The 26,214-nt window shown below is 44.5% G+C and overlaps 1 protein-coding gene across 2 annotated transcripts in view; it reads right to left on the bottom strand.

Moving 5' to 3' along the window:
* The window catches only part of ARHGEF18 (Rho/Rac guanine nucleotide exchange factor 18), a 326,699-nt gene that overhangs the window by 183,135 nt on the left and 117,350 nt on the right, over positions 1 to 26,214 (bottom strand). For both annotated transcript variants that reach the window (XM_063916323.1, XM_063916329.1), the window contains exons 3-4: positions 19,095 to 19,162; positions 17,678 to 17,735 (exon numbers count right to left, since the gene is read on the bottom strand). In XM_063916323.1, the coding sequence (XP_063772393.1) occupies positions 17,678 to 17,735; positions 19,095 to 19,162 (126 nt within the window). The remainder of the gene's footprint in view (positions 1 to 17,677; positions 17,736 to 19,094; positions 19,163 to 26,214) is intronic.

Below are 26,214 nucleotides of genomic sequence, written 5' to 3'. Positions count from 1 at the left end.
CATACACTTGTCCATATAATGCATATATATGAGGGGTCCAACATATGTTTGAGGCTATTAGGGATGAGGATTATTATTATATGTACAGTGGTGCTCATAAGTTTACATACCCTAGCAGAATTTGTGATTTTCTGGCCATTTGTCAGAGACTATGAATGATAACTCACAAACTTTTCTTTCACTCATGGTTAGTGGTTGGGTGAAGCCATTTATTGACAAACAACTGTGTTTACTCTTTTTAAATCATAATGACAACAGAAACTACCAAATGACCCTGATCAAATGTTTACATACCCTGGAGATTTTGGCCTGATAACATGCACACAAGTTGACACAAACGGGTTTGAATGGCTACTAAAGGTAACCATCCTCACCTGTGATCTGTTTGCTTGTAATCAGTGTGTGTGTATAGTCGAAGTCGGAAAATATTACAGTACACATATCACGTACAAACTACACACAGATGGCCTCCGTGCGTGTACTTGTTCTGCCGTGCGTACGCATATTCGCAAGTTGCATATGACTGCTCACGTGGTCCTGTGTATTAGCGCGTGGTATAAGTAATTACGGTAGCATTTGTATTCGCATGGAAAAGCCACAAAGACATATCTGATATTTAATCCACATAGTGCACAATGTACACATAGCCCACACGCACCACACCAGCAAGTTATACTTGTTTAAAAGGTACAACAAAGGGATTCACCTTTACAGGATATGAGGGGACAGCATTAGGTTATGAGGTGGTGTTTGGTATCCAACTGTAGGGTATCCAACTGTAGGGTATTTTAAGAGCAACATTCCGGTTGCAGTTTGCAGAAGATAGCACGCTCCTGCGCATAATTATGCGCAGGAACAGGATACTGTGTTTACTGTACTCTGATATTCGGTGGGAACCCAGTGGAGACCAACTGCAAGCACACCTGGACCAGACATCGCCCACCTATTCACTATGACCCCTCCTGTACTGTAAATGACCAGCCCTTTGTCCTATAGATGAAGAGGTTACAGTTTCTATTGTATTGTGTTTTGACCAACTGTATAAATGCCAAGCTGCTTAGCCGGTCATTCATCTCTCTCTGAAGGTCATCTTGCTAGATTGACTGAGCACCGGAGCGTGTGGCGCTGGCGAAACCAAACGTATGTACCATTGATTGTAGCCTCTTTTCTGTTATTGTGATTGTATATCTGTTGTAACCCCCTTTCAGCAATTATATGTTGGTGGGTCGGATCCCAACATCTTAAATACAATTGGTGTCGTGTCTCCTTCCTGCTAAGGGTTTAAAGTGTATTTCAGACACACGTGTAGCTGCATTGTGCTCTCAGTGTGTCGGTCTGTGTGTGTATGCACTGCGTGTACTTTGTACGTACGTCGCGGTGTGTGTACGTAAAGTGCGTACACGGTACGGGCCTTCGTACGCTAACTGTGTAAAAGGTATGTAGGTTAAAGATCACATACAGCGGCTCGAATTTCTCTGACGTCCTAGTGGATGCTGGGAACTCCGTAAGGACCATGGGGAATAGACGGGCTCCGCAGGAGACTGGGCACTCTAAAAGAAAGATTAGGTACTATCTGGTGTGCACTGGCTCCTCCCTCTATGCCCCTCCTCCAGACCTCAGTTAGAATCTGTGCCTGGCCAGAGCTGGGTGCTCCTAGTGTGCTCTCCTGAGCTTGCTAGAAAAAAAGTGTTAGGTTTTTTATTTTCAGTGAGATCTGCTGGCAACAGACTCACTGCTACGTGGGACTGAGGGTAGAGAAGCAAACCTACCTGCTTGCAGATAGCTTGTGCTTCTTAGGCTACTGGACACCATTAGCTCCAGAGGGTTCGAACACAGGGCCTGACCTCGATCGTCCGGAGCCGCGCCGCCGTCCCCCTTGCAGAGACAGAAGAACAGATTAAATCGGCGGCAGAAGACTCCTGTCTTCATTAAGGTAGCGCACAGCACTGCAGCTGTGCGCAATTGCTCCCACTGCACACCACACACTCCGGTCACTGTAGGGTGCTGGGGGGGGGGGGGGGGGGGGCACCCTGGGCAGCAATAAGAATACCTTTTGGCACTAAATACACATAATACAGTCTGGGAGACTGTATATGTGTAAAAAAAAACGCCATTAAGCTATACAAAACGCGGGAGAAGCCCGCCGCTGAGGGGGCGGAGCCTTCTTCCTCAGCACACCAGCGCCATTTTCTCTTCACAGCTCCGCTGAAAGGACGCTCCCCAGGCTCTCCCCTGCAGTATCCTGTACGAGAAGGGTAAAAAAGAGAGGGGGGGCACATAAATTTAGGCGCAAATAGGATAATAAGCAGCTATTGGGAAAAATCACTCATTATAGTGTAAATCCCTGTGTTATATAGCGCTGTGGTGTGTGCTGGCATACTCTCTCTCTGTCTCCCCAAAGGACTTTGTGGGGTCCTGTCCTCAGTCTGAGCATTCCCTGTGTGTGTGCGGTGTGTCGGTACGGCTGTGTCGACATGTTTGATGAGGGTTACGTGGAGGCGGAGCAGGGGCAGATAAGTGTGGTGTCGCCCCCGACGGGGCCGACACCGGATTGGATGGATATGTGGAAGGTCTTAACAGACAGTGTCAACTCCTTACATAAAAGGTTCGATGACGCAGCAGCCTTGGGACAGCCGGGATCTCAGCCCGCGCCTGCCCAAGCGTCTCAGAGGCCATCAGGGGCTCAAAAACGCCCGCTAGCTCAGATGGTAGACACAGATGTCGACACGGAGTCTGACTCCAGTGTGGATGAGGATGAGACAAATGTACAGTCTACAAAGGCCATCCAATGCATGATTACTGCAATGAAAAATGTATTGCACATTTCTGATGTTAACCCGGTTACTACCAAGAAGGGTATTATGTTTGGGGAGAAAAAGCAGTCAGTGTCTTTTCCCCCATCTGATGAATTAAATGAATTGTGTGAAGAAGCGTGGAGTTCCCCCGATAAGAAACTAGTGATTTCTAAGAGGTTACTGATGGCGTACCCTTTACCGCCAACGGACAGGTTACGTTGGGAAACATCCCCTAGGGTGGACAAGGCGCTCACACGCTTATCAAAAAAGGTGGCACTGCCGTCTCAGGATACGGCCGCCCTAAAGGAACCTGCGGATAGAAAGCAGGAAGCTATCCTGAAGTTTGTGTATACACACTCGGGTACTATACTGAGACCTGCTATTGCTTCAGCATGGATGTGTAGTGCTGCAGCAGCATGGTCTGATACCCTGTCAGACAACATTGATTCCCTCGACAGGAATACTATTTTGCTAACCATCGAACATATAAAAGACGTCGTCTTATATATGCGGGATGCACAGAGGTATATTTGCCTGCTGGCATCTAGAATTAATGCAATGTCCATTTCTGCCAGGAGAGTATTATGGACTCGGCAGTGGACAGGTGATGCTGATTCTAAAAGACACATGGAGGTTTTGCCTTATAAGGGTGAGGAATTGTTTGGGGACGGTCTCTCGGACCTCGTATCCACAGCAACAGCTGGGAAGTCAACTTTTTTACCTCAGGATCCCTCACAGCCTAAGAAAGCACCGTATTATCATGTACAGTCCTTTCGGCCTCAGAAAGGCAAGCGGGTCAGAGGCGCATCCTTTCTGCCCAGAGGCAGGGGTAGAGGAAAGAAGCTGCACCAGGCAGCCAGTTCCCAGGAACAAAAATCCTCCCCCGCTTCCTCTAAGTCCACCGCATGACGCTGGGGCTCCACAGGCGGAGCCAGGTGCGGTGGGGGCGCGTCTCCGAAACTTCAGCAACCAGTGGGTTCGCTCACAGGTGGATCTCTGGGCTGTACAAATTGTATCTCAGGGATACAAGCTGGAGTTAGAGGCGACTCCCCCTCGCCGTTACCTCAAATCAGCCTTGCCAGCTGCTCCCAGGGAAAGGGAGGTAGTACTGGCGGCAATTCACATGCTGTACCTCCAGCACGTGATAATCAAGGTTCCCCTCCTTCAACAGGGACGGGGTTACTATTCCACAATGTTTGTGGTACCGAAACCAGACGGTTCGGTGAGACCCATTCTGAATTTAAAATCCTTGAACACTTATATAAGGAAGTTCAAGTTCAAAATGGAATCGCTCAGGGCGGTTATTGCAAGCCTGGAAGAGGGGGATTTTATGGTGTCGCTGGACATCAAGGATGCTTACTTGCATGTCCCCATTTACCCACCTCATCAGGAGTACCTCAGGTTTGTGGTACTGGATTGTCATTACCAATTCCAGACGTTGCCGTTTGGTCTGTCCACGGCACCGAGAGTATTTACCAAGGTAATGGCCGAAATGATGATACTCCTTCGGAAGAAGGGAGTTATAATTATCCCGTACTTGGACGATCTCCTTATAAAGGCGAGGTCCAGAGAGCAGTTGTTAGTCAGCGTAGCACTCTCTCGGGAAGTGTTGCAACAGCACGGCTGGATTCTGAATATCCCAAAGTCGCAGCTGATTCCTGCGACGCGTCTGCTTTTCCTGGGCATGATTCTGGACACAGAACAGAAGAAGGTGTTTCTCCGGTGGAGAAGGCCCAGGAATTGTCATCTCTGGTCAGGGACCTCCTGAAACCAAAACAGGTGTCGGTGCATCACTGCACGCGAGTCCTGGGAAAGATGGTGGCTTCTTACGAAGCAATTCCCTTCGGCAGGTTCCATGCAAGGATCTTTCAGTGGGATCTGTTGGACAAATGGTCCGGATCGCATCTTCAGATGCATCGGTTGATCACCCTGTCCCCAAGGGCCAGGGTGTCTCTGCTGTGGTGGCTGCAGAGTGCGCATCTTCTCGAGGTTGCTTCAAAACCAACCAGTGCTGATTCAATCAGACAACATCACGGCGGTCGCCCATGTAAACCGCCAGGGCGGCACAAGAAGCAGGATGGCGATGGCAGAAGCCACAAGGATTCTTCGATGGGCGGAGAATCACGTGCTAGCACTGTCAGCAGTGTTCATTCCGGGAGTGGACAACTGGGAAGCAGATTTCCTCAGCAGGCACGACCTCCACCCGGGAGAGTGGGGACTTCATCCAGAAGTCTTCACGCAGATTGTAAACCGTTGGGAACGGCCACAGGTGGACATCAACAAAAAGCTAAAAAAATATTGCGCCAGGTCAAGGGACCCTCAGGCGATAGCTGTGGACGCACTAGTGACACCGTGGGTGTACCAGTCGGTTTATGTGTTCCCTCCTCTTCCTCTCATACCCAAGGTACTAAGGATAGTAAGAAAGAGAGGAGTAAGAACTATACTCATCGTTCCGGATTGGCCAAGAAGAACTTGGTACCCAGAACTACAAGAAATGATCTCAGAGGACCCATGGCCTCTGCCTCTCAGACAGGACCTGTTACAGCAGGGGCCCTGTCTGTTCCAAGACTCACCGCGGCTGCGTTTGACGGCATGGCGGTTGAACGCCGGATCCTAATGGAAAAGGGCATTCCGGATGGAGTGATTCCTACGCTGATAAAAGCTAGGAAGGATGTGACAGCAAATCATTATCACCGCATATGGCGGAAATATGTTGCTTGGTGTGAGGCCAGGAAGGTCCCAACAGAGGAATTCCTGCTGGGGCGATTTCTGCACTTCCTACAGTCAGGAGTGACTATGGGCCTAAAATTGGGGTCCAAAAAGGTCCAGATTTCGGCCCTATCTATTTTCTTTCAAAAAGAACTGGCTTCACTGCCTGAAGTTCAGACGTTTGTTAAGGGAGTGCTGCATATTCAGCCCCCTTTTGTGCCTCCAGTGGCACCTTGGAATCTTAACGTTGTGTTGGATTTCCTGAAATCCCACTGGTTTGAGCCACTTAAGACCGTGGAGCTGAAATATCTCACGTGGAAAGTGGTCATGCTATTGGCCTTAGCTTCGGCTAGGCGTGTGTCAGAATTGGCGGCTTTGTCATGTAAAAACCCTTATCTGATCTTCCATATGGACAGGGCAGAATTGAGGACTCGTCCCCAATTTCTCCCTAAGGTAGTATCAGCGTTTCATTTGAACCAACCTATTGTGGTGCCTGCGGCTACTCGGGACTTGGAGGACTCCAAGTTACTGGATGTAGTCAGGGCTTTGAAAATCTTTGTAGCCAGGACGGCTGGAGTCAGGAAAACTGACTCGCTGTTTATCCTGCATGCACCCAACAAGCTGGGTGCTCCTGCTTCAAAGCAAACTATTGCGCGCTGGATCTGTAACACGATTCAGCAGGCTCATTCTGCGGCAGGGTTACCGCATCCTAAATCGATAAAAGCCCATTCCACAAGGAAGGTGGGCTCTTCTTGGGCGGCTGCCCGAGGGGTCTCGGCTTTACAGCTTTGCCGAGCTGCTACTTGGTCGGGTTCAAACACATTTGCTAAGTTCTACAAGTTTGATACCCTGGCTGAGGAGGACCTTGCCTTTGCTCATTCGGTGCTGCAGAGTCATCCGCACTCTCCCGCCCGTTTGGGAGCTTTGGTATAATCCCCATGGTCCTTACGGAGTTCCCAGCATCCACTAGGACGTCAGAGAAAATAAGAATTTACTCACCGGTAATTCTATTTCTCGTAGTCCGTAGTGGATGCTGGGCGCCCGTCCCAAGTGCGGACTCTCTGCAATACATGTATATAGTTATTGCTTAACTAAAGGGTTATTGTTATGAGCCATCTGTTACTGAGGCTCAGTTGTTGTTCATACTGTTAACTGGGTATGGTTATCACAAGTTGTACAGTGTGATTGGTGTGGCTGGTATGAGTCTTACCCTGGATTCCAAATCCTTTCCTTGTTGTGTCAGCTCTTCCGGGCACAGTTTCCTTAACTGAAGTCTGGAGGAGGGGCATAGAGGGAGGAGCCAGTGCACACCAGATAGTACCTAATCTTTCTTTTAGAGTGCCCAGTCTCCTGTGGAGCCCGTCTATTCCCCATGGTCCTTACGGAGTTCCCAGCATCCACTACGGACTACGAGAAATAGAATTACCGGTGAGTAAATTCTTATTTTAAGTGTATTGAGTGTATTAAGGTATTGCTTTTAGTCCTGTAAGTAAATCAGCATTTACAGTATAAAAGGTCAATGAGTTTTTGGACTCCTGAAAGACCCTTGCATCTTTCATCCAGTGCTGCACTGACGTGTCTGGATTCTGAGTCATGGGGAAAGCAAAAGATTTGTTAAAGGATCTGCGGGAAAAGGTAATTGAACTGTATAAAACAGGAAAGGGATATAAAAAGATATCCAAGCAATTGAGAATGCCAATCAGCAGTGTTCATACTCTAATTAAGAAGTGGAAAATGAGGGATTCTGAGGGAAACCAAATCACGGTCAGGTAGACCGACAAAAATTTCAGCCGCAACTGCCAGGAAAATTGTGCGGGATGCAAAGAAAAATCCACAAATAACGTCAGCTTAAATACAGGACTCTGAAAAAAAGTGGTGTGGTTGTTTCAAGATGCACAATAAGGAGGCATTTGAAGAAAAATGGGCTGCATGGTCGAGTCGCCAGAAGAAAGCCATTACTACGCAAATGCCACAAAGCAGCCCGCTTACAATATTCCAAACAGCACAGAGACAAGCCTCAAAACTTCTGGAACAAAGTCACTTGGAGTGATGAGACCAAAATTGAACTTTTTGGACACAACCATAAGCGTTACATTTGGAGAGGAGTCAACAAGGCCTATTATGAAAGGTACACCATTCGTACTTTGAAACACGGAGGTGGATCGCTGATGTTTTGGGGATGTGTGATCTACAAAGGCACTTTAAACTTGGTCAAAATTGATAGCAAGATGAATGCAGCATGTTATCAGAAAATACTGGTCACTCCATTCTGCAGGATCCTTAGCACTCTCCCTCCCATACTGGAAGCTTTGGTACATCCCCATGGTACTAAATGGAACCCCGGCATCCTCTAGGGCGTAAGAGAAAATAGGATTTTACCTACCGATAAATCCTTTTCTCGTAGTCCGTAGAGGATGCTGGGCGCCCGCCCAGTGCTTCGTTTTCCTGCGTTGCTACTTGGTTAAGTATTGGTTCAGCTGTTGCTGTTCCTCTTTCATGCACGGTTAGCATGGTTTCTTCAGGTTACATGCTGATTGGCATGGTTGCTTCCTGTTGCATGCTAGATAACATGTCTTCTTCGTGTTGCATGATGGTTGGCATGATTTCTTCATGTTTCATGCGGTTTTGCATGATTTCTTCATGGTGCATGCTGGTTAGCATGGTTTCTCCATGTTGCATGCTGGTCAGCATGGTTTTTTCGATTCGGTGTGAGCTGGTGTGTATCTCACCACTATCTGTATTTCCTTCTCTCGAAGTATGTCCATCTCCTCAGGCACAGTTTCTAGACTAAGTCTGGTAGGAGGGGCATAGAGGGAGGAGCCAGCCCACACTGTTAAACTCTTAAAGTGCCAGTGGCTCCCAAAGGACCCGTCTATACCCCATGGTACTAAATGGAACCCCAGCATCCTTTATGGACTACGAGAAAAGGATTTTCCGGTAGGTAATTAAAATCCTATTTTTGGTGGGAAAGAGATAATAAATAAAAGACACGTTGTACATTTCTGCTAGAGTGTTTAAAAGTCATCTAACAACAGGTACATTTGCCACATAATTACACATCTGAAGATGCAAGTTCTTACAGTTGCAAGAAAAAGTATGTGAACCCTTGGGAATTTCCTGGATTTGTGCATAAATTGGTCATAAAATGTGTTCTGATCTTCATCTAAAGGGCCCCATAGACTAGTACGATTTTACACGATTTCATACAATTCCGATATATCCGTCTGATATATTGTATGAAATTGTGTACAATCGTATGTGTATGCCGTACAATATATTGCATGCGATGTATAGCGGCTTCATCAATCTCATGCAATATATCTAATGCAAAAATAGCACAAAAGTACCAAATCATATGGAATCACTCCCGGGAAGGTTCCGGGGGAGTTCAAGGGAAATTACATCCGACTTCAGACTCAGACATATCGCTGTAGTGTATGGGGCCCTTAAGTCACAACAACAGACAAACAGTCTGCTGAAACTAATACCACACAAACAATTATATGTTCTCATGTTTTTATTGAACACACCATGTAAATATTCACAGTGCAGGGTGGACAAAGTATGTGAACCCCTAGGTTAATGAGTTCTCCAAGAGCTAATTTGAGTCAGGAGTCAGCCAACCTGGAGTCCAATCAATGAGACGAGATTGGATGTGTTGGTTAAAGCTGCCCTGCCCCTTAAAAACACACACCAGTTTTGAGTTATCAATTCTCAAGAAGCATTGCCTGATGTGAACCATGCCTCGCAGAAAAGAGCTCTCAGAAGACCTACGATTAAGAATTGTTGACTTGCATAAAGCTAGAAAGGGTTACAAAAGTATCTCTAAAAGCCTTGATGTTCATCAGTCCATGTTAAGACAAATTGTCTATAAATGGAGAAAGTTTAGCACTATTGCTACTCTCCCTAGGAAGATGTAAAGATGACTGCAAGAGCACAGCGCAGAATGCTGAATGAGGTGAAGAATCCTAGAGTGTCAGCTAAAGACTTACAGAAATCTCTGCCACATGCTAACATCTCTGTTGACGAATCTACCATACGTAAAACACAGAACAAGAATGGAGTTCATGGGAGGACACCACGGGGGAATCCACTGCTGTCCAAAAAAAACATTGCTGCACATTTTGAAATTTGCAAAAGAGCACCTGAATGTTCCACAGCACTACTGGCAAAATATTCTGTGGACAGATGAAACCAAAGTTGAGTTGTTTAGAAGAAACACACAACACTATGTGTGGAGAAAAAAAGGAAAAAGGCACAGCATACCAACTGTGAAGTATGGTGGAGGGGGCATCATGGTTTGGGGCTGCTTTGCTGCCTCAGGGCCTGGACAGATTGCTATCATCGACGGAAAAATGAATTCCCAAGTCTATCAAGTCATTTTGCAGGAGAACTTAAGGCCATCTGTCCACCAATTGAAGCTCAACAGAAGATAGGTGATGCAACAGGACAACGACCCAAAGCACAGAAGTAGATCAACAACAGAATGGCTTCAACAGAAGAAAATACGCCTTCTTGAGTGGCCCAGTCAGAGTCCTGACCTCAACCCGATTGAGATGCTGTGGCATGACCTCAAGAGGGCGATTCACACCAGACAACCCAAGAATATTGCTGAACTGAAACAGTTTTGTAAAGAGGAATGGTCCAAAATTCCCTCTGACCGTTGTGCAGGTCTGATATGCAACTATAGGAAACGTTTGGTTGAGGTTATTGCTGCCAAAGGAGGGTCAACCAGTTATTAAATCCAAGGGTTCACATACTTTGTCCACCCTGCACTGTGAATGTGTACATGGTGTGTTCAATAAAAACATGAGAACATATAATTGTTTGTGTGGTATTAGTTTCAACAGACTGTGTTTGTCTATTGTTGTGACTTAGATGAAGATCAGATCACATTTTATGACCAATTTATGCACATATCCAGGAAATTCCAAAGGGTTCACATACTTTTTGTTGCAACTGTACTTTTTGTAGTTAACATTTCTGAGTGAATATTTGCATTCTTTATCAACAATGTATGATAACTTGTACCCCATACTAATAACATTATCTTAAGAAGGACTTTGTCACCATAATAAATGATGTCAAATATTTTTTTATTTATATTGTATGTTTAGAAAGCAAACAAACTGTGGTTTTAGATGCTATTCACATGCCACAGTCTCTCCTGGGAAAGCTTTCTCCAGCATGTGAGGTAATCAGAAGGCTGGTTTGGGAGCAAGCATTGTTCAGTCTGAAATCTTGACAATCTTAAAAGCACATGTCATTATTGGGGTAGTATTTTCCAAAATGCAGAATAATGGGTTTAAAGATGTGAAACAGGTACTACAATGTATACTGGGGTGCTGTATGGATGGGACAGGTATTTTTTAGACTGCAGGGAGTTACAAGTGTTTTTGAAATAATTTTTTAAAGTGGCTTCAAATGACTCACAAATCAACTTGTGGGCATTTTTATGTACCCCAAATTTGACTACAGTATTTATTTTAACAAAAAAAAAAAAAGATTCCTCTGAGGATTTTCCCTCCTTTTTGATCTGCTACTTCTACCCTTCTCCCCCAGTGAGACACTCAGCAGCTACTGTTACACAAGCCTGCCACAGCAAGTCTCATGAGCCAGGTCTGGTATCTAGTAATCCTGTATACCTCTCCCACGGGCCATGTAATATAGCACTTATGAAGCTTGTGTAGTTGATTCAGTGCCCAAATTATATGCATTGTATGTGACTTGCTAGGTACTGCTGTTTGTGCTTTTCAAATACATGCTGTACTGTATATATTTATATTGTATTTCCTCTCCTGTAACCCATACCAGGTGTTTAAAGGTCTTTATTGTACCTCACATTTACATGTAAATTGGAAAGGGTGTCGCCTTGCATATTTAGTAATTACACATTGTGTTTATTAACTATGTCTAAAGGCAAGGTGGGGGCTAAAACTCGTATACCGATTACATGCAGATCATGTTTGGCTGGCTTAGACCCTGAGTACAGGACAGGACAGTCTATATTTAAGGTATTATGACCACCACAACAGACTGTCACATCAGTGCCTGTTCAAGAACCACCATGGGTGATTTCTTTATCTCTGGTTATGATGCAGTTAGTAGAACGCTTGCCAGCTCCTACTCTGTCTGCACAACAGGGATTGCCTCAACAGTTTCAGCCTGGTTTGTTGGCTCCTCCAATGCAGCCTCCTAGGATGGACATGTTTTCACAGTCTGTCCAGAGCTTAGCACAGACGTCAGTCGCCTTTCAAGAAGTGTTACAAAGTGAGTGGCCAGAAGGCTCTAAAGAGCTTAGACGGGCACCTTCATCTCAGCCAGCACAAGCTTTGGATTCTGAGATATCCCCTGAAAAGGCAGATGACACCTATGCCTCAGACCCTGGTTCTGCGTCAGGGGCAATGCGTCAATGTGGATGTTCCCGCTTTAGTTAGGACAGTTAAAACTGTCTTTAACATAGAGTAAGAGGAGCCGGCTTCTAAGCCTAAAGGTCCAGTCTTTAAGAGAGTCAGACCAGCTCAGTCAGACCAGCTCACGGAACTTATGCGTGAGGCTTGGAGTACACCGAACAGGAAGAAGTTTCAGTTACCAAGAAAGAAAGCTGGCTTCTCTCTACCCTACCACAGGGAGAATGTACTAAGTTGTAAGTGCCCCTTCAGTAGATGCTCATATAGCTTGTTTAGTGAAAAGCTCTACATTACCCATTACGTCTGTATCCTCCCTTTAGGATGCAGTGGATAGGAAAATAGAACTTTTTCTCAGAACAATTTTCTCTTACATTCTAGAGGATACTGGGGTCCTTATTAGTATGGGGTATAGATGGGTACACCAGGAGCCATGGGCACGTTAAGAATTTGATAGTGGGGACTGGCACCTCCACAAGGACTCCAGAACACCTCCAAGGTATCAGGGGGTCATAGCAGGGGGGGGGAGCAGTATTTGGTGTACTAAGCCCTATTAAGGATACTTAGTTTGCGACCCAGCTAACCTTGTTCTTTAGCTACAGGGGTGCTGTGTGGCTGGCTCCATTACACTCTGTGTCTCACTGGAAGGGCTCTGTGTCGGTTAACTGTGCTTTTAACCTATATTCGTGTGTGTGTGTGTGTGTGTGTGTGTGTGTGTGTGTGTGTGTGTGTGTGTTCTTTCACATTTACTATGTCAAAGGAGTATCATGCACACCAGAGTGTTTTTTTTGAGGGATCACTGCAGTGTACTCAGGATAGTACACATTCTCAGGCTAGTGGATCTGAACCAGTATGGTTAGATTCATTAAAAGGGATGATTTCAAATATTTCACACAAATTATCCCAAAATGAGAAGGAGACGCAATACTTAAGGCAATCTGTTGATGACCTCATGAATAGAGATTCAGTGGTCATTCCAGCATCTCAGACCCCTGCCATTTGTCCACAGAAGCGTACTCTGGCCCAAATCATGTAGGCTGATACCGATGATGATGATGATGATGATGATGTATCAGACCCAGAGGAGGGTGAGGTGGACTCGGGAGGGGGAGATGCAGCTTTGTCACATGGTATACAGGCCCTGATAGACGCTATTAGAGATGTCCTGCACATTCCTGATAAGGTGTCAGAGGACGAGGAGGAATCTTATTTTAACGTGGAAAAGAAATCCTCAGCTACTTTCCCTGCATCTAAGGAATTCCCTACTTGAAGCAACTTGGATAAATCCTGACAAGAAGTTTCAGGTCCCAAAACGGTTACTCACATCCTCCCCATTTCCTCAAGATGATATGAAAAAAATGGGAAAACCCACCGATAGTTGATGCATCGGTTTCTAGGCTGTCACGTAAGATAGTTTTACCTGTCCCTGGGGCAGCTTCCTGGAAGGATGCTGCAGACCGCAAGATTGAGACCACTCTCAAATCTCTGTACACAGTTGCGGGGTTGGCCCAGAGACCCACTATAGCTTGTGCATGGATCTCTAGGGCCATTGCAAAATAGTCAGGTAATCTAATTGGCCGGTTAGATTCATTATCCAGGGGGGGGGGGGTAATTTTACTCCTACAGCATATACATGATTCTGCTAACTTTATGGTGGGGGCCATAAAGGAAATTGGTTTACTCAATGCACGCACCACTGCCATGGCAGTGTCAGCACGCATGGGCTTGTGGCTACGCCAGTGGACTGCAGACGCAGATTCCAGGAAAGCCTACCTTTCACAGGTGAAGCCCTTTTTGGAGATGAACTGGATACATGGATGTCCAAGGCTATGGCGGGTAAGTCTACATACCTTCCGCAGCTCCCCCGGCTAGAAAATCCTACACTGCTCCAACTCTGCAGTCCTTTCGGACAGTGAAGTTTAAAAACAAACCTAAAGGTTCTTCTACGGCCTTCAAAGGCAATAGAGGTAAACTCAGAAAACCAGCAACTGCAGGTTCACAGGAACAGAACCTCGGTTCTGCTTCCTCTAAGCCTTCAGCATGACGCAAAGGCCTTTGCGATGGAAAGAGTCAAATCAGACAATAGGGGAGGAAACATGACTAATCAACTGCTGAGGAGAGAAGCACGTCTCATCTTCTTGATGGGAAGCATCCAACCAAATGGACTGAATGAGAACATCAGTTATTCTGCCTTCTTATGAGAACAGATATACCTGGGAGCATTATAGTTTATTCAATATTTACTCTGGATGTAGTTGTTATTAAACAATAAAAATAGATCAATTGCACAATTAGTGTGTATTCATAGATAATTAATTTTTGTTTCCTAATCATAGTAGACCAAAATTATAGAAATTTGTAACCTTTTGGATCAATATCCTGATTTATTTAACACATATATTTGTTCAATACATGAATGGAAGCTATTACAAGCATCCATTAATCTTTTTGTTATTTTCCCTTTATACACCCCCGTTTTTTTTTTGGAGGTTCTGGAATGTGATATCTCTCTTTTATTCTCCTCACATATATATTTTTTCTGGAGGGTCTTAGATGGGTAATTAATATCCCTCCCTTACATTATATTTTTCATCACTTTCATATATATATATTTTTATTTTTTTATTATTGTTTTTGTCCACACTTCACTTGTAGTCCAATAAAGAGAGTCATAGGTTTAATTATGATTGCACTTTAATATGCATAGATATTTGTAGGCTGGAGATAAGGCATATTAACCTTAATAGTATAGACATTTGATATTAACACGAATTTTGGTAATTTTGGTAAACATAAATTTTTTTTTGATCAATTAGGTTTGGTTTTCTAACATTGTTAGCAACGCTGCAACTGATTTATATACGACTATATTGAGATAGTAATTTCAGGTTGCCCATCAATATAATATCAATTTAACTATGAAGACACTCCTATTGTTGCCTTCCGATTTATCCTACTGCTCGAATGTACCTTTTAGCATGAGGATAATAATTTTTAATGTGCATAGGCTCATACTAACGGGATGAACGGCATTAGTTACGTATTGAGTAAGATAGGAGCTCTATTGCTCAGCCCTGTCGGTAACTCGGCGAGCGACTAGCATGAGACGCATGAGCCGCGTTTACATCCAGAGCGGCTCTAATTGGTCAGTACGAATTTTAACGGACACACATACCCTTATATATACTTGGCAGACCCCACAGTTGGGTCAGCTCCATGATTAAGCTACGGGCGAAATGCGCATTGGAGTCAGGCGCTGACGGCCCTAGATAGGCTCCTAATGATATTGTGTATATAATATATGTTAGTGTTATTAAAGTGATCTAACCGAGGTTGCAAGGGTTAATAAACCATAACACTGCTCCCCTGAATAGGAGACACATGATATCTCTAGTCTCTTTCACTGTAAGAGATTCATGATCGTTTGTAACATTGTGCAGACCAGGATTACTTAATGCCGTTTCATGTAGCACGGCTAACGTGAACTTAGCTGATCAGTGTTAGTCCAATATAGCAAGAAACACTGTCTAACTGTGGGTGCAAATGTTTATGCAATACAACATTGCCCCCAATATGAGACACATGTTATTTCTAGTCTAGCACTGTGCAGACGGGTATTTCCATTTAACATAATCTATGTGACCGCAACAGATTGTTTCTAGTCTAATATATAAGTAGATACTGGCGATTGATTATTGCATATACAGTATAATAACTGACGAGTGCAAGACAGATAACGCGTCAGTAATATAATCATGTTTAAATGGTAACCAAACCAGATGGTTCACCACATACCCTTAAGAGCAATCAATTATATGGGATTAATAACACCTATAATTAACCATATGGGTAGCATATGAATGGGATGACAATCCCTTGCATCTATTTGGAAGAGAATTGTCAATTCCTTATTGAGACGTGTTGGGTATCCACTCTGCAATTTATCATAGATTCAAACAGCACAAAGAGGACAGAATAATCAGTGAAGCAATTATTATTTAATCAATCAATTACTCTGTCACCTCTATTATCCTTGGTATTCTGCACCAATGCAGATTGTAACACGTTCACCAGGAATAATCATCCAGACATTGTGAATAACAAGTATTGCAGATGATGTCCTGCACCACAGATAAAGATAAAGGAATGCATAGCGTATTTGTTACATTATTGTTACAGTAATCTGTTCTGCTACTACCTAACAGTGGAGAACTTAGAAGAACACATTTTTTGCAACAGTGTATGGGGGAGACATAGTACTCTATCATTCAGTGATAAACACATATCATAATAACCCTTGTATCACTCCCTAATTATATAATAATATGGATTAAATATATGAGGAGTGTTTTTCCGTCACCGTTCTTATTGGTGTCGATTAGTGGATCACTACACAATATACACAGTGGTGACAATTGATATACCACCACACAATATTATTATTGATATTTAGATCTATTATTGAACATTAATAGGAGCCATATCAGGTGCCTCAGTGCCAGATTTTAATATTTCATCTCTTACTTTTCTCTATTTTTTAATATTTCGCTTTTTAGATAAGTGGGGAGTTTATTTGAAATACAACAATAAAAGTTATGTTTTAAGGTATCAATTAATAGCCAATTTTTGACTGTGTGCACCACAATGCTACCTCTTTTCTTTCTCTTTTTCGATACAATATAGGTTCCTTAGGTAGTAGGTAGCACGTCCCCTCATGAATATACCCACACTTTAAGGTTAATATGTTACATGGGGATTAAGTCATACTAGACTTGTGCGGAAACATTTTTTCTTGTCTGTACACGGAGGAAATGCATGCAAACATAGGGAGAACATACACACTCCACCTCAATAGGGCCTTGATAGAAATCGAACCCAAGACCTGAGTGCTACTCAGAAATACTAGCTGACTTCATATAAGTAAAGTTATTGCCATTTTTTTATTGTATTTTTTTTGTTTGTTATCTATTCAATCTCCTCACAAACAGACAGGGTCCCAGTGCCCAACCTCAAAATTAGTTTTAGATAAATACAGTATTTAAACCACAAGAGAGAACACATAGTGAAGAGAAAGTACATATAAAATGTACAGATTAATTACTTTAATAACACAATACAGGTTGAGTATCCCATATTCAAATATTCCGAAATACGGACTTTTTTGAGTGAGAGTGAGATAGTGAGACCTTTGTTTTTTGATGGCTCAATGTACACAAACTTTGTTTAATGCACAAAGTTATTAAAAATATTGTATTAGATGACCTTCAGGCTGTGTGTATAAGGTGTATATGAAACATAAATGAATTGTGTGAATGTAGACACACTTTGTTTAATGCACAAAGTTACAAAAAATATTGGCTAAAATGACCTTCAGGCTGTGTGTATGTGGTGTATATGTAACATAAATGCATTCTGTGCTTAGATTTAGGTCCCATCACCATGTTATCTCATTATGGTATCTAATTATTCCAAAATACGGAAAAATCCCATATCCAAAATACCTCTGGTCCCAAGCATTTTGGATAAGGGATACTCAACCTGTATTAATATTTTATGATTTAAAAAAAATCCACCTAGCTTAATTTTTTTACAGGAAAGCAGACAATAAAAATTATTTTGGGTCGGAATCAGCAAATCGAGAGTTTCCAACATGTTGGATTTTGCTGATTCAAGCATCAGGAATTGCCCTGTTACTTCCCTGATGTATGGACCCCTTAAGTCACTGTAGATACAATATTTACAATTAAGACAAAAACAGGCTTTTACCTTTGTAGGTCAGAGACGATACTTGGGGAGATGTTACAGGTTTATAGGAGCTGTCCTTCTGCAAAGACATACAGAAGAAAAGCCTTGACTACTAACCTTGATATGGTGCAAATATCCTGGGTCTAGCATGCTATGGGTGAATGCATTCAGGTTTTAAATCTTCCTAGAATTACATATTTATTTTCTTTCACTACATTTCTCTTGATGTAGGCCTGTGCATATTGAACTAACGTGAAGAGCTGAAAAGCTAACGTCTGCTGCTACTGGCACTTTGGTATGGCTCTGATTTATTCTGTTAGATAAACAAGAAAATCTTTGACAAACTGTTGTTTGCTAGTGATACCATCACCTATTGCAGGCTGACCTGACAATGGCCACTTTGTGGCTAGAAAAAGAAATATTAGGGTGATCATCCATTTTTGTATTAAAATAAATGTACTCCTTGACATCAAATAGTCGGAGATTCCAAACCAAAGGTATGCACAAAATAGCATGTGTGGTATCCTGTATGACTAGTAGAGATGAGCGGGTTCGGTTTTACTTGGATCTCAAAACAGCATCTTATTGGCTCACGGATGTCACGTGTTTTGGATAGCCAATAAGAAAAATACGGATAAAACCGAACTGGCATTAAATCCGAACCCGCTTATCTCTAATGACTAGTAGTGTACTTGTCACAAAAGCTTAGCAGTGTGAACAATTTTTGGATACTGTTAGCCTGATTCGGATGTGGTCGCAACTGTGATGGTGACGCAACTGAGCAATTATCGATAGACTGCATATGCATCATGGCTGCAGTGGTACCTTTGCGATGCTGCTCCCAGGGCAGAATCAGTCGCAGAGTGATTAACAGGAAGAGGCCATTTGGGGGATGTAACAGAGTGCCTACAAAAAACGCAGGCGCATTGTTACCATTTTGGGGGCATGTCCCGGCATGTGACTGCGATCTTGTAAGCATAAAACATGGCACCAGAGTGGTAGCTTCCGCAGCCACTCTGGAGGCATTCAGCGAATCGATGTTCCTAGCATCTGCGATGCATCACAGTTCCGTTACCAAAAAGGATTGCTCCTGTGTTGGCATTGCAACGGCATCTTAATTAGGCCATGTATGCTGCCGAATTACAGGTGTCTGTGTTCTTGAATGTAGACACTGGCAAAGCTGGATATAGGCCTACGCTAAATGCAACACTGAAGTTAATTCCTCCATAAAGCAACTTCAAGATCATTTACACAAAATGTAATGTCATTAGTCAGGAAGCGAAGCATGTAATATGTGCAAAGCAAATATGCTAGAAAATGTCCTCCACATGTAACAAATGTATTGCCATTTAATATTATGAAGCAAAAATGTATAATGGTAAAGAAAATACAAAAAGAAAGCACAATACAAAATAAAACACCACACAAAAACAATTACCTTCGACTTGCTGCTTGTGCACTCAGGGAGTAATGTTTTGCAATTTTTATGGACATTTACAGCACAATCTGTAATAAACAAGAATTTTTACAAAATTCAATTCAGTCTGCTAGACAGTGAGGGGTGATCTAAGATCAGCAGACAGGACATTCGTAAAGAATTGTGACTCCAGACAGTGATGCAGCAGGTCACATTGGGTCTGATGCAGAGTTGCATGCAAGTTTGTCTATCAGACAGATTCACTGGTGCCAGAGGTGGAACTAATTATCCAAGCTCATTGACTGCCCACCCTGTATCTGCCCCTGGCTGTGGGGCAAGCAGTGCCTCTACCCTGCGCAGGCCTGCAAGTAGTATTTTATAAATATATATTTTTTGTAGGATGCATGGCCATGCCTCCTACAGTACCTGGGCCCAGACCCACTCTATATGGCCCAGGACAGATCTTGTTATTTATCGCACTGCATGTGCTCTATAGCTGTGGGTACGCATCTAGCCGTGATTACAAGTTGTATGTATCTCCAATTTAGGCTAAATGGGTGTAATGTGGCTTTCACGAGTATGCAGAGTTTAGTGAGGATGTGATGAGGGAATTGCGGCTTATGCCGAGTTGTGAGTCTGCGGAGGTTGGCCCTATTTCACATAGATGTTTTGCACCAAGATCAGGGCTGGCGCATGTGTGCACTGATAATGATGGCACTATGGAAGCAAGTTTATGGATTGGAGCAGTGCAGTCACATAGATGCATATAAGTCAAAATAGCAGGCAACTATCCATATTTAGTTCTATGTATACAACGTCAGTATAATTGCGGCTCACTTCTGTGAACTCTGAGTAGAGCCCATTGTGAGCACATATCCAGTTAATAAATTACAGTGTATTGTGTAGTGATAGAATGTGACAAAATATATTTTAGAACTTGGCCCAGGTAAAGTTCATTAATAAACCACTAAAAGCAGTCTTCAGTTAGAATCTATTGATGATATTCAATGACACTAAAGCCAAACATTTCCTAATAATGCCTAGAATGTGAAATAATAAATGCAGTTGCTCTACTGTCTAAGGCAGTGTTTCCCAACCTCGGTCCTCAAGGCACACTAACAGTCCTGGTTTTAGTGATATCCAGGCTTGAACACAGGTGATTTAATTAGTACCTCAGTTATTTTGATTTAACCATCTGTGCTGAAGCCTGGATATTACTAAAACCTGCACTGTTGGTGTGCCTTGAGGACCGCGGTTGGGAATGCCTGGTCTAAGGTATTTCCAACACTCAATAACCAATAGATCATGTCTGAAAGCAATTTACTTATGTGAGCATTATTACATACCTATAACATGTGAGGCGATAACAGGATGATCGGAAAAGGACAATGGCACTTAAGTATACTTTTCAAGCAATGTTTGCAATATTTTCTGTAGAAGCTTTCAGAATAATATTTATAGTCTTCCCATATCCCTTTTAGATTGTAAGCTCGCAAGAGCAGGGCCTTCTTTCCTCATGTGCCTTTCCTTTTCTTACTTATACTATCTTATACTCCATACTCCCTTTGATGGCACCTAAACCCTGGTTTCCATACCTGTCCTATATTGTCTTGAACTGTAAGTGCTGTTTTCTTGTTTGCTCATTTGATTATGTAATGTGTAATGGGCGCTGCGGATCCCTTGTGGCGCCATATAAATAAAGGATGATAATAATAATAATAATAATAATAATAATAATAGCAGATTCAATTGCCCAATGGGTTGTGTGGAAAATAACCAATTTCTGCTAGCTACACAGGGGTTGCTTTCGGGCCGATCATTGGTCTCTACCCAGGAGAAGAGACTGCATAACACAACCCCTGCGTAATGGAATGTGACCAGTAAAATGTTAGTTTGAAAAATAAACACTGAAAATAAATAATATTTTAATAAATAATAATATTTTTTATAATTTAACAGAATTAGCTCATCCTACAAAAAGTAAATACATTTCTCTAACGTCCTAGTGGATGCTGGGGACTCCGTCAGGACCATGGGGATTAGCGGCTCCGCAGGAGACAGGGCACAAAAATAAAGCTTTAGGATCAGGTGGTGTGCACTGGCTCCTCCCCCTATGACCCTCCTCCAAGCCTCAGTTAGGTTTTTGTGCCCGTCCGTGCAGGGTGCAATCTAGGTGGCTCTCCTAAAGAGCTGCTTAGAAAAAGTTTTTTAGGTTTTTTATTTTCAGTGAGTCCTGCTGGCAACAGGCTCACTGCATCGAGGGACTTAGGGGAGAGAAGTGAACTCACCTGCGTGCAGGATGGATTGACTTCTTAGGCTACTGGACACCATTAGCTCCAGAGGGAGTCGGAACACAGGTCTCACCCTGGGGTTCGTCCCGGAGCCGCGCCGCCGACCCCCCTTGTAGATGCCGAAGATGGAAGAGGTCCAGAAGCAGACGGCAGAAGACTTTTCAGTCTTCCTGAGGTAGCGCACAGCACTGCAGCTGTGCGCCATTGTTGTCAGCACACTTCACACAGCGGTCACGGAGGGTGCAGGGCGTTGGGGGGGCGCCCTGGGCAGCAATGTATAATACCTTTTTATGGCTAAAAATACATCACATATTGCCCTTGAGGCTATATGGATGTATTTAACCCCTGCCAGATCTCACAGACTCCGGAGAAGAGCCCGCCGAAATAGGGGGCGGGGCTTATTCTCCTCAGCACACAGCGCCATTTTCCTGCTCAGCTCCGCTGTGAGGAAGGCTCCCAGGACTCTCCCCTGCACTGCACTACAGAAACAGGGTAAAACAGATAGGGGGGGCACTTTTTTTTTGGCGATATTACTATATTTAAGCTGCTATAAGGATACAACACTTATATAGGGTTGTTCCCATATATATTATAGCGCTTGGGTGTGTGCTGGCAAACTCTCCCTCTGTCTCCCCAAAGGGCTAGTGGGGTCCTGTCTTCAATAGAGCATTCCCTGTGTGTCTGCTGTGTGTCGGTACGTGTGTGTCGACATGTATGAGGACGATGTTGGTGTGGAGGCAGAGCAATTGCCGGTAATGGTGATGTCACCCCCTAGGGAGTCGACACCGGAATGGATGGCTTTGTTTATGGAATTACGTGATAATGTCAGCACATTACAAAAATCAGTTGACGACATGAGACGGCCGTCAAACCAGTTGGTACCTGCCCAGGCGTCTCAGACACCGTCAGGGGCTGTAAAACGCCCTTTACCTCAGTCGGTCGATACAGACCCAGACACGGACACTGAATCTAGTGTCGACGGTGAAGAAACAAACGTATTTTCCAGTAGGGCCACACGTTATATGATCACGGCAATGAAGGAGGCTTTGCATATCTCTGATACTACAAGTACCACAAAAAGGGGTATTATGTGGGGGGTGAAAAAACTACCTGTAGTTTTTCCTGAATCAGAGGAATTGAATGATGTATGTGATGAAGCGTGGGTTAACCCAGATAGAAAAGGGCTAATTTCAAAAAAGTTATTGGCATTATACCCTTTCCCGCCAGAGGTTAGGGCGCGCTGGGAAACACCCCCTAAGGTGGATAAGGCGCTCACACGCTTATCAAAACAAGTGGCGTTACCGTCTCCTGATACGGCCGCCCTCAAGGATCCAGCTGATAGGAGGCTGGAAACTACTCTAAAAAGTATATACACACATACTGGTGTTATACTGCGACCAGCCATCGCCTCAGCCTGGATGTGCAGTGCTGGAGTGGTCTGGTCGGATTCCCTGACTGAAAATATTGATACCCTGGATAGGGACAGTATTTTACAGACTTTAGAGCAATTAAAGGATGCTTTTCTTTATATGCGAGATGCTCAGAGGGATATTTGCACTCTGGCATCGAGAGTAAGTGCGATGTCCATATCTGCCAGAAGAAGTTTATGGACACGACAGTGGTCAGGTGATGCGGATTCCAAACGGCATATGGAAGTATTGCCGTATAAAGGGGAGGAATTATTTGGCGTCGGTCTATCGGATTTGGTGGCCACGGCAACTGCCGGGAAATCCACCTTTTTACCTCAGACCCCCTCCCAACAGAAAAAGACACCGTCTTTTCAGCCGCAGTCCTTTCGGTCCTATAAGAACAAGCGGGCAAAAGGACAGTCATATCTGCCCCGAGGCAGAGGAAAGGGTAAGAGAGGGCAGCAAGCAGCTCCTTCCCAGGAACAGAAGCCCTCCGCGGGTTCTGCAAAGCCCTCAGCATGACGCTGGGGCTTTACAAGCGGACTCAGGAGCGGTGGGGGGTCGACTCAAGAATTTCAGCGCGCAGTGGGCTTGCTCACAGGTGGACCCCTGGATCCTGCAGGTAGTATCTCAGGGTTACAGGTTGGAATTCGAGAAGTCTCCCCCTCGCCGGTTCCTGAAGTCTGCTTTGCCAACGTCTCCCTCAGACAGGGCGACGGTATTGGAAGCCATTCACAAGCTGTTTTCTCAGCAGGTGATAGTCAAGGTACCCCTCCTACAACAGGGAAAGGGGTATTACTCCACGCTATTTGTGGTACCGAAGCCGGACGGCTCGGTAAGACCTATTCTAAATCTGAAATCTTTGAACCTGTACATACAAAAATTCAAGTTCAAGATGGAATCACTCAGAGCAGTGATAGCGAATCTGGAAGAAGGGGACTTTATGGTGTCCCTGGACATAAAAGATGCTTACCTGCATGTCCCAATTTGCCCTTCACATCAAGGGTACCTCAGGTTCGTGGTGCAAAACTGTCATTATCAGTTTCAGACGCTGCCGTTTGGATTGTCCACGGCACCTCGGGTCTTTACCAAGGTAATGGCCGAAATGATGATTCTTCTGCGAAGAAGAGGCGTATTAATTATCCCTTACTTGGACGATCTCCTGATAAGGGCAAGGTCCAGAGAACAGCTGGAGGACGGAGTAGCACTAACCCAAGTAGTGCTGCAACAACACGGGTGGATTCTGAATTTTCCAAAATCTCAGTTGACCCCGACAACACGTCTGCTGTTCCTGGGAATGATTCTGGACACGGTTCAGAAAAAGGTGTTTCTTCCGGAGGAGAAAGCCAAGGAGTTATCCGAACTTGTCAGGAACCTCCTAAAACCAGGAAAAGTGTCTGTGCATCAATGCACAAGAGTCCTGGGAAAGATGGTGGCTTCTTACGAAGCAATCCCATTCGGCAGATTCCACGCACGAACTTTTCAGTGGGATCTGCTGGACAAATGGTCCGGATCGCATCTGCAGATGCATCAGCGGATAACCTTATCGCCACGGACAAGGGTGTCTCTTCTGTGGTGGTTGCAGAGTGCTCATCTGTTAGAAGGCCGCAGATTCGGCATACAGGACTGGGTCCTGGTGACCACGGATGCCAGTCTGAGAGGCTGGGGAGCGGTCACACAGGGAAGAAACTTCCAGGGAGTATGGTCAAGCCTGGAGATGTCTCTTCACATAAATATACTGGAGCTAAGAGCGATTTACAATGCTCTAAGCCTGGCAAAACCCCTGCTTCAGGGTCAGCCGGTGTTGATCCAGTCGGACAACATCACGGCAGTCGCCCACGTAAACAGACAGGGCGGCACAAGAAGCAGGAGAGCAATGGCAGAAGCTGCAAGGATTCTTCGCTGGGCGGAAGATCATGTGATAGCACTGTCAGCAGTGTTCATTCCGGGAGTGGACAACTGGGAAGCAGACTTCCTCAGCAGACACGATCTACACCCGGGAGAGTGGGGACTTCATCCAGAAGTCTTCCACATGATTGTGAACCGTTGGGAAAAACCAAAGGTGGATATGATGGCGTCTCGCCTCAACAAAAAACTGGACAGGTATTGCGCCAGGTCAAGAGACCCTCAGGCAATAGCTGTGGACGCTCTGGTAACACCGTGGGTGTTCCAGTCAGTGTATGTGTTTCCTCCTCTGCCTCTCATACCCAAAGTACTGAGAATTATACGGCAAAGGGGAGTAAGAACGATACTCGTGGCTCCGGATTGGCCAAGAAGAACTTGGTACCCGGAACTTCAGGAGATGCTCACGGAAAATCCGTGGCCTCTACCTCTAAGACGGGACCTGATTCAGCAGGGACCGTGTCTATTCCAAGACTTACCGCGGCTGCGTTTGACGGCGTGGCGGTTGAACGCCGAATTCTAAGGGAAAAAGGCATTCCGGAAGAGGTCATTCCTACACTGGTTAAAGCCAGGAAGGAGGTGACTGCACAACATTATCACCGCATTTGGAGAAAATATGTTGCGTGGTGCGAGGCCAGGAAGGCCCCCACGGAGGAATTTCAATTGGGTCGATTCCTACATTTCCTGCAAACAGGATTGTCTATGGGCCTCAAGTTGGGGTCCATTAAGGTTCAAATTTCGGCCCTGTCGATTTTCTTCCAGAAAGAATTGGCTTCAGTTCCTGAAGTCCAGACTTTTGTAAAAGGAGTACTACATATACAGCCCCCGGTTGTGCCCCCAGTGGCTCCGTGGGACCTTAATGTAGTTTTGGATTTTCTCAAATCCCATTGGTTTGAGCCACTCAAATCGGCGGATTTGAAATATCTTACATGGAAAGTAACCATGCTACTGGCCCTGGCTTCAGCCAGGAGAGTGTCAGAATTGGCGGCTTTATCGTATAAAAGCCCATATCTGATTTTCCATTCGGACAGGGCAGAACTGCGGACGCGTCCTCATTTTCTGCCTAACGTGGTGTCAGCGTTTCACCTGAACCAGCCTATTGTGGTGCCTGCGGCTACTAGCGATTTGGAGGATTCCAAGTTGCTGGACGTTGTCAGGGCATTGAAAATATATATTTCAAGGACGGCTGGAGTCAGAAAATCTGACTCGCTGTTTATACTGTATGCACCCAACAAGCTGGGTGCTCCTGCTTCTAAGCAGACGATTGCTCGTTGGATTTGTAGCACAATTCAACTTGCACATTCTGTGGCAGGCCTGCCACAGCCTAAATCTGTCAAGGCCCATTCCACAAGGAAGGTGGGCTCATCCTGGGCGGCTGCCCGAGGGGTCTCGGCATTACAACTCTGCCGAGCAGCTACGTGGTCGGGGGAGAACACGTTTGTAAAATTCTACAAATTTGATACCCTGGCTAAAGAGGACCTGGAGTTCTCTCATTCGGTGCTGCAGAGTCATCCGCACTCTCCCGCCCGTTTGGGAGCT

Source organism: Pseudophryne corroboree, chromosome 1 (genome assembly GCF_028390025.1).
Source record: "Pseudophryne corroboree isolate aPseCor3 chromosome 1, aPseCor3.hap2, whole genome shotgun sequence".
NCBI classification, from domain to species: Eukaryota; Metazoa; Chordata; class Amphibia; order Anura; family Myobatrachidae; genus Pseudophryne; species Pseudophryne corroboree.
This window is presented reverse-complemented; position numbering and strand designations above follow the sequence as displayed.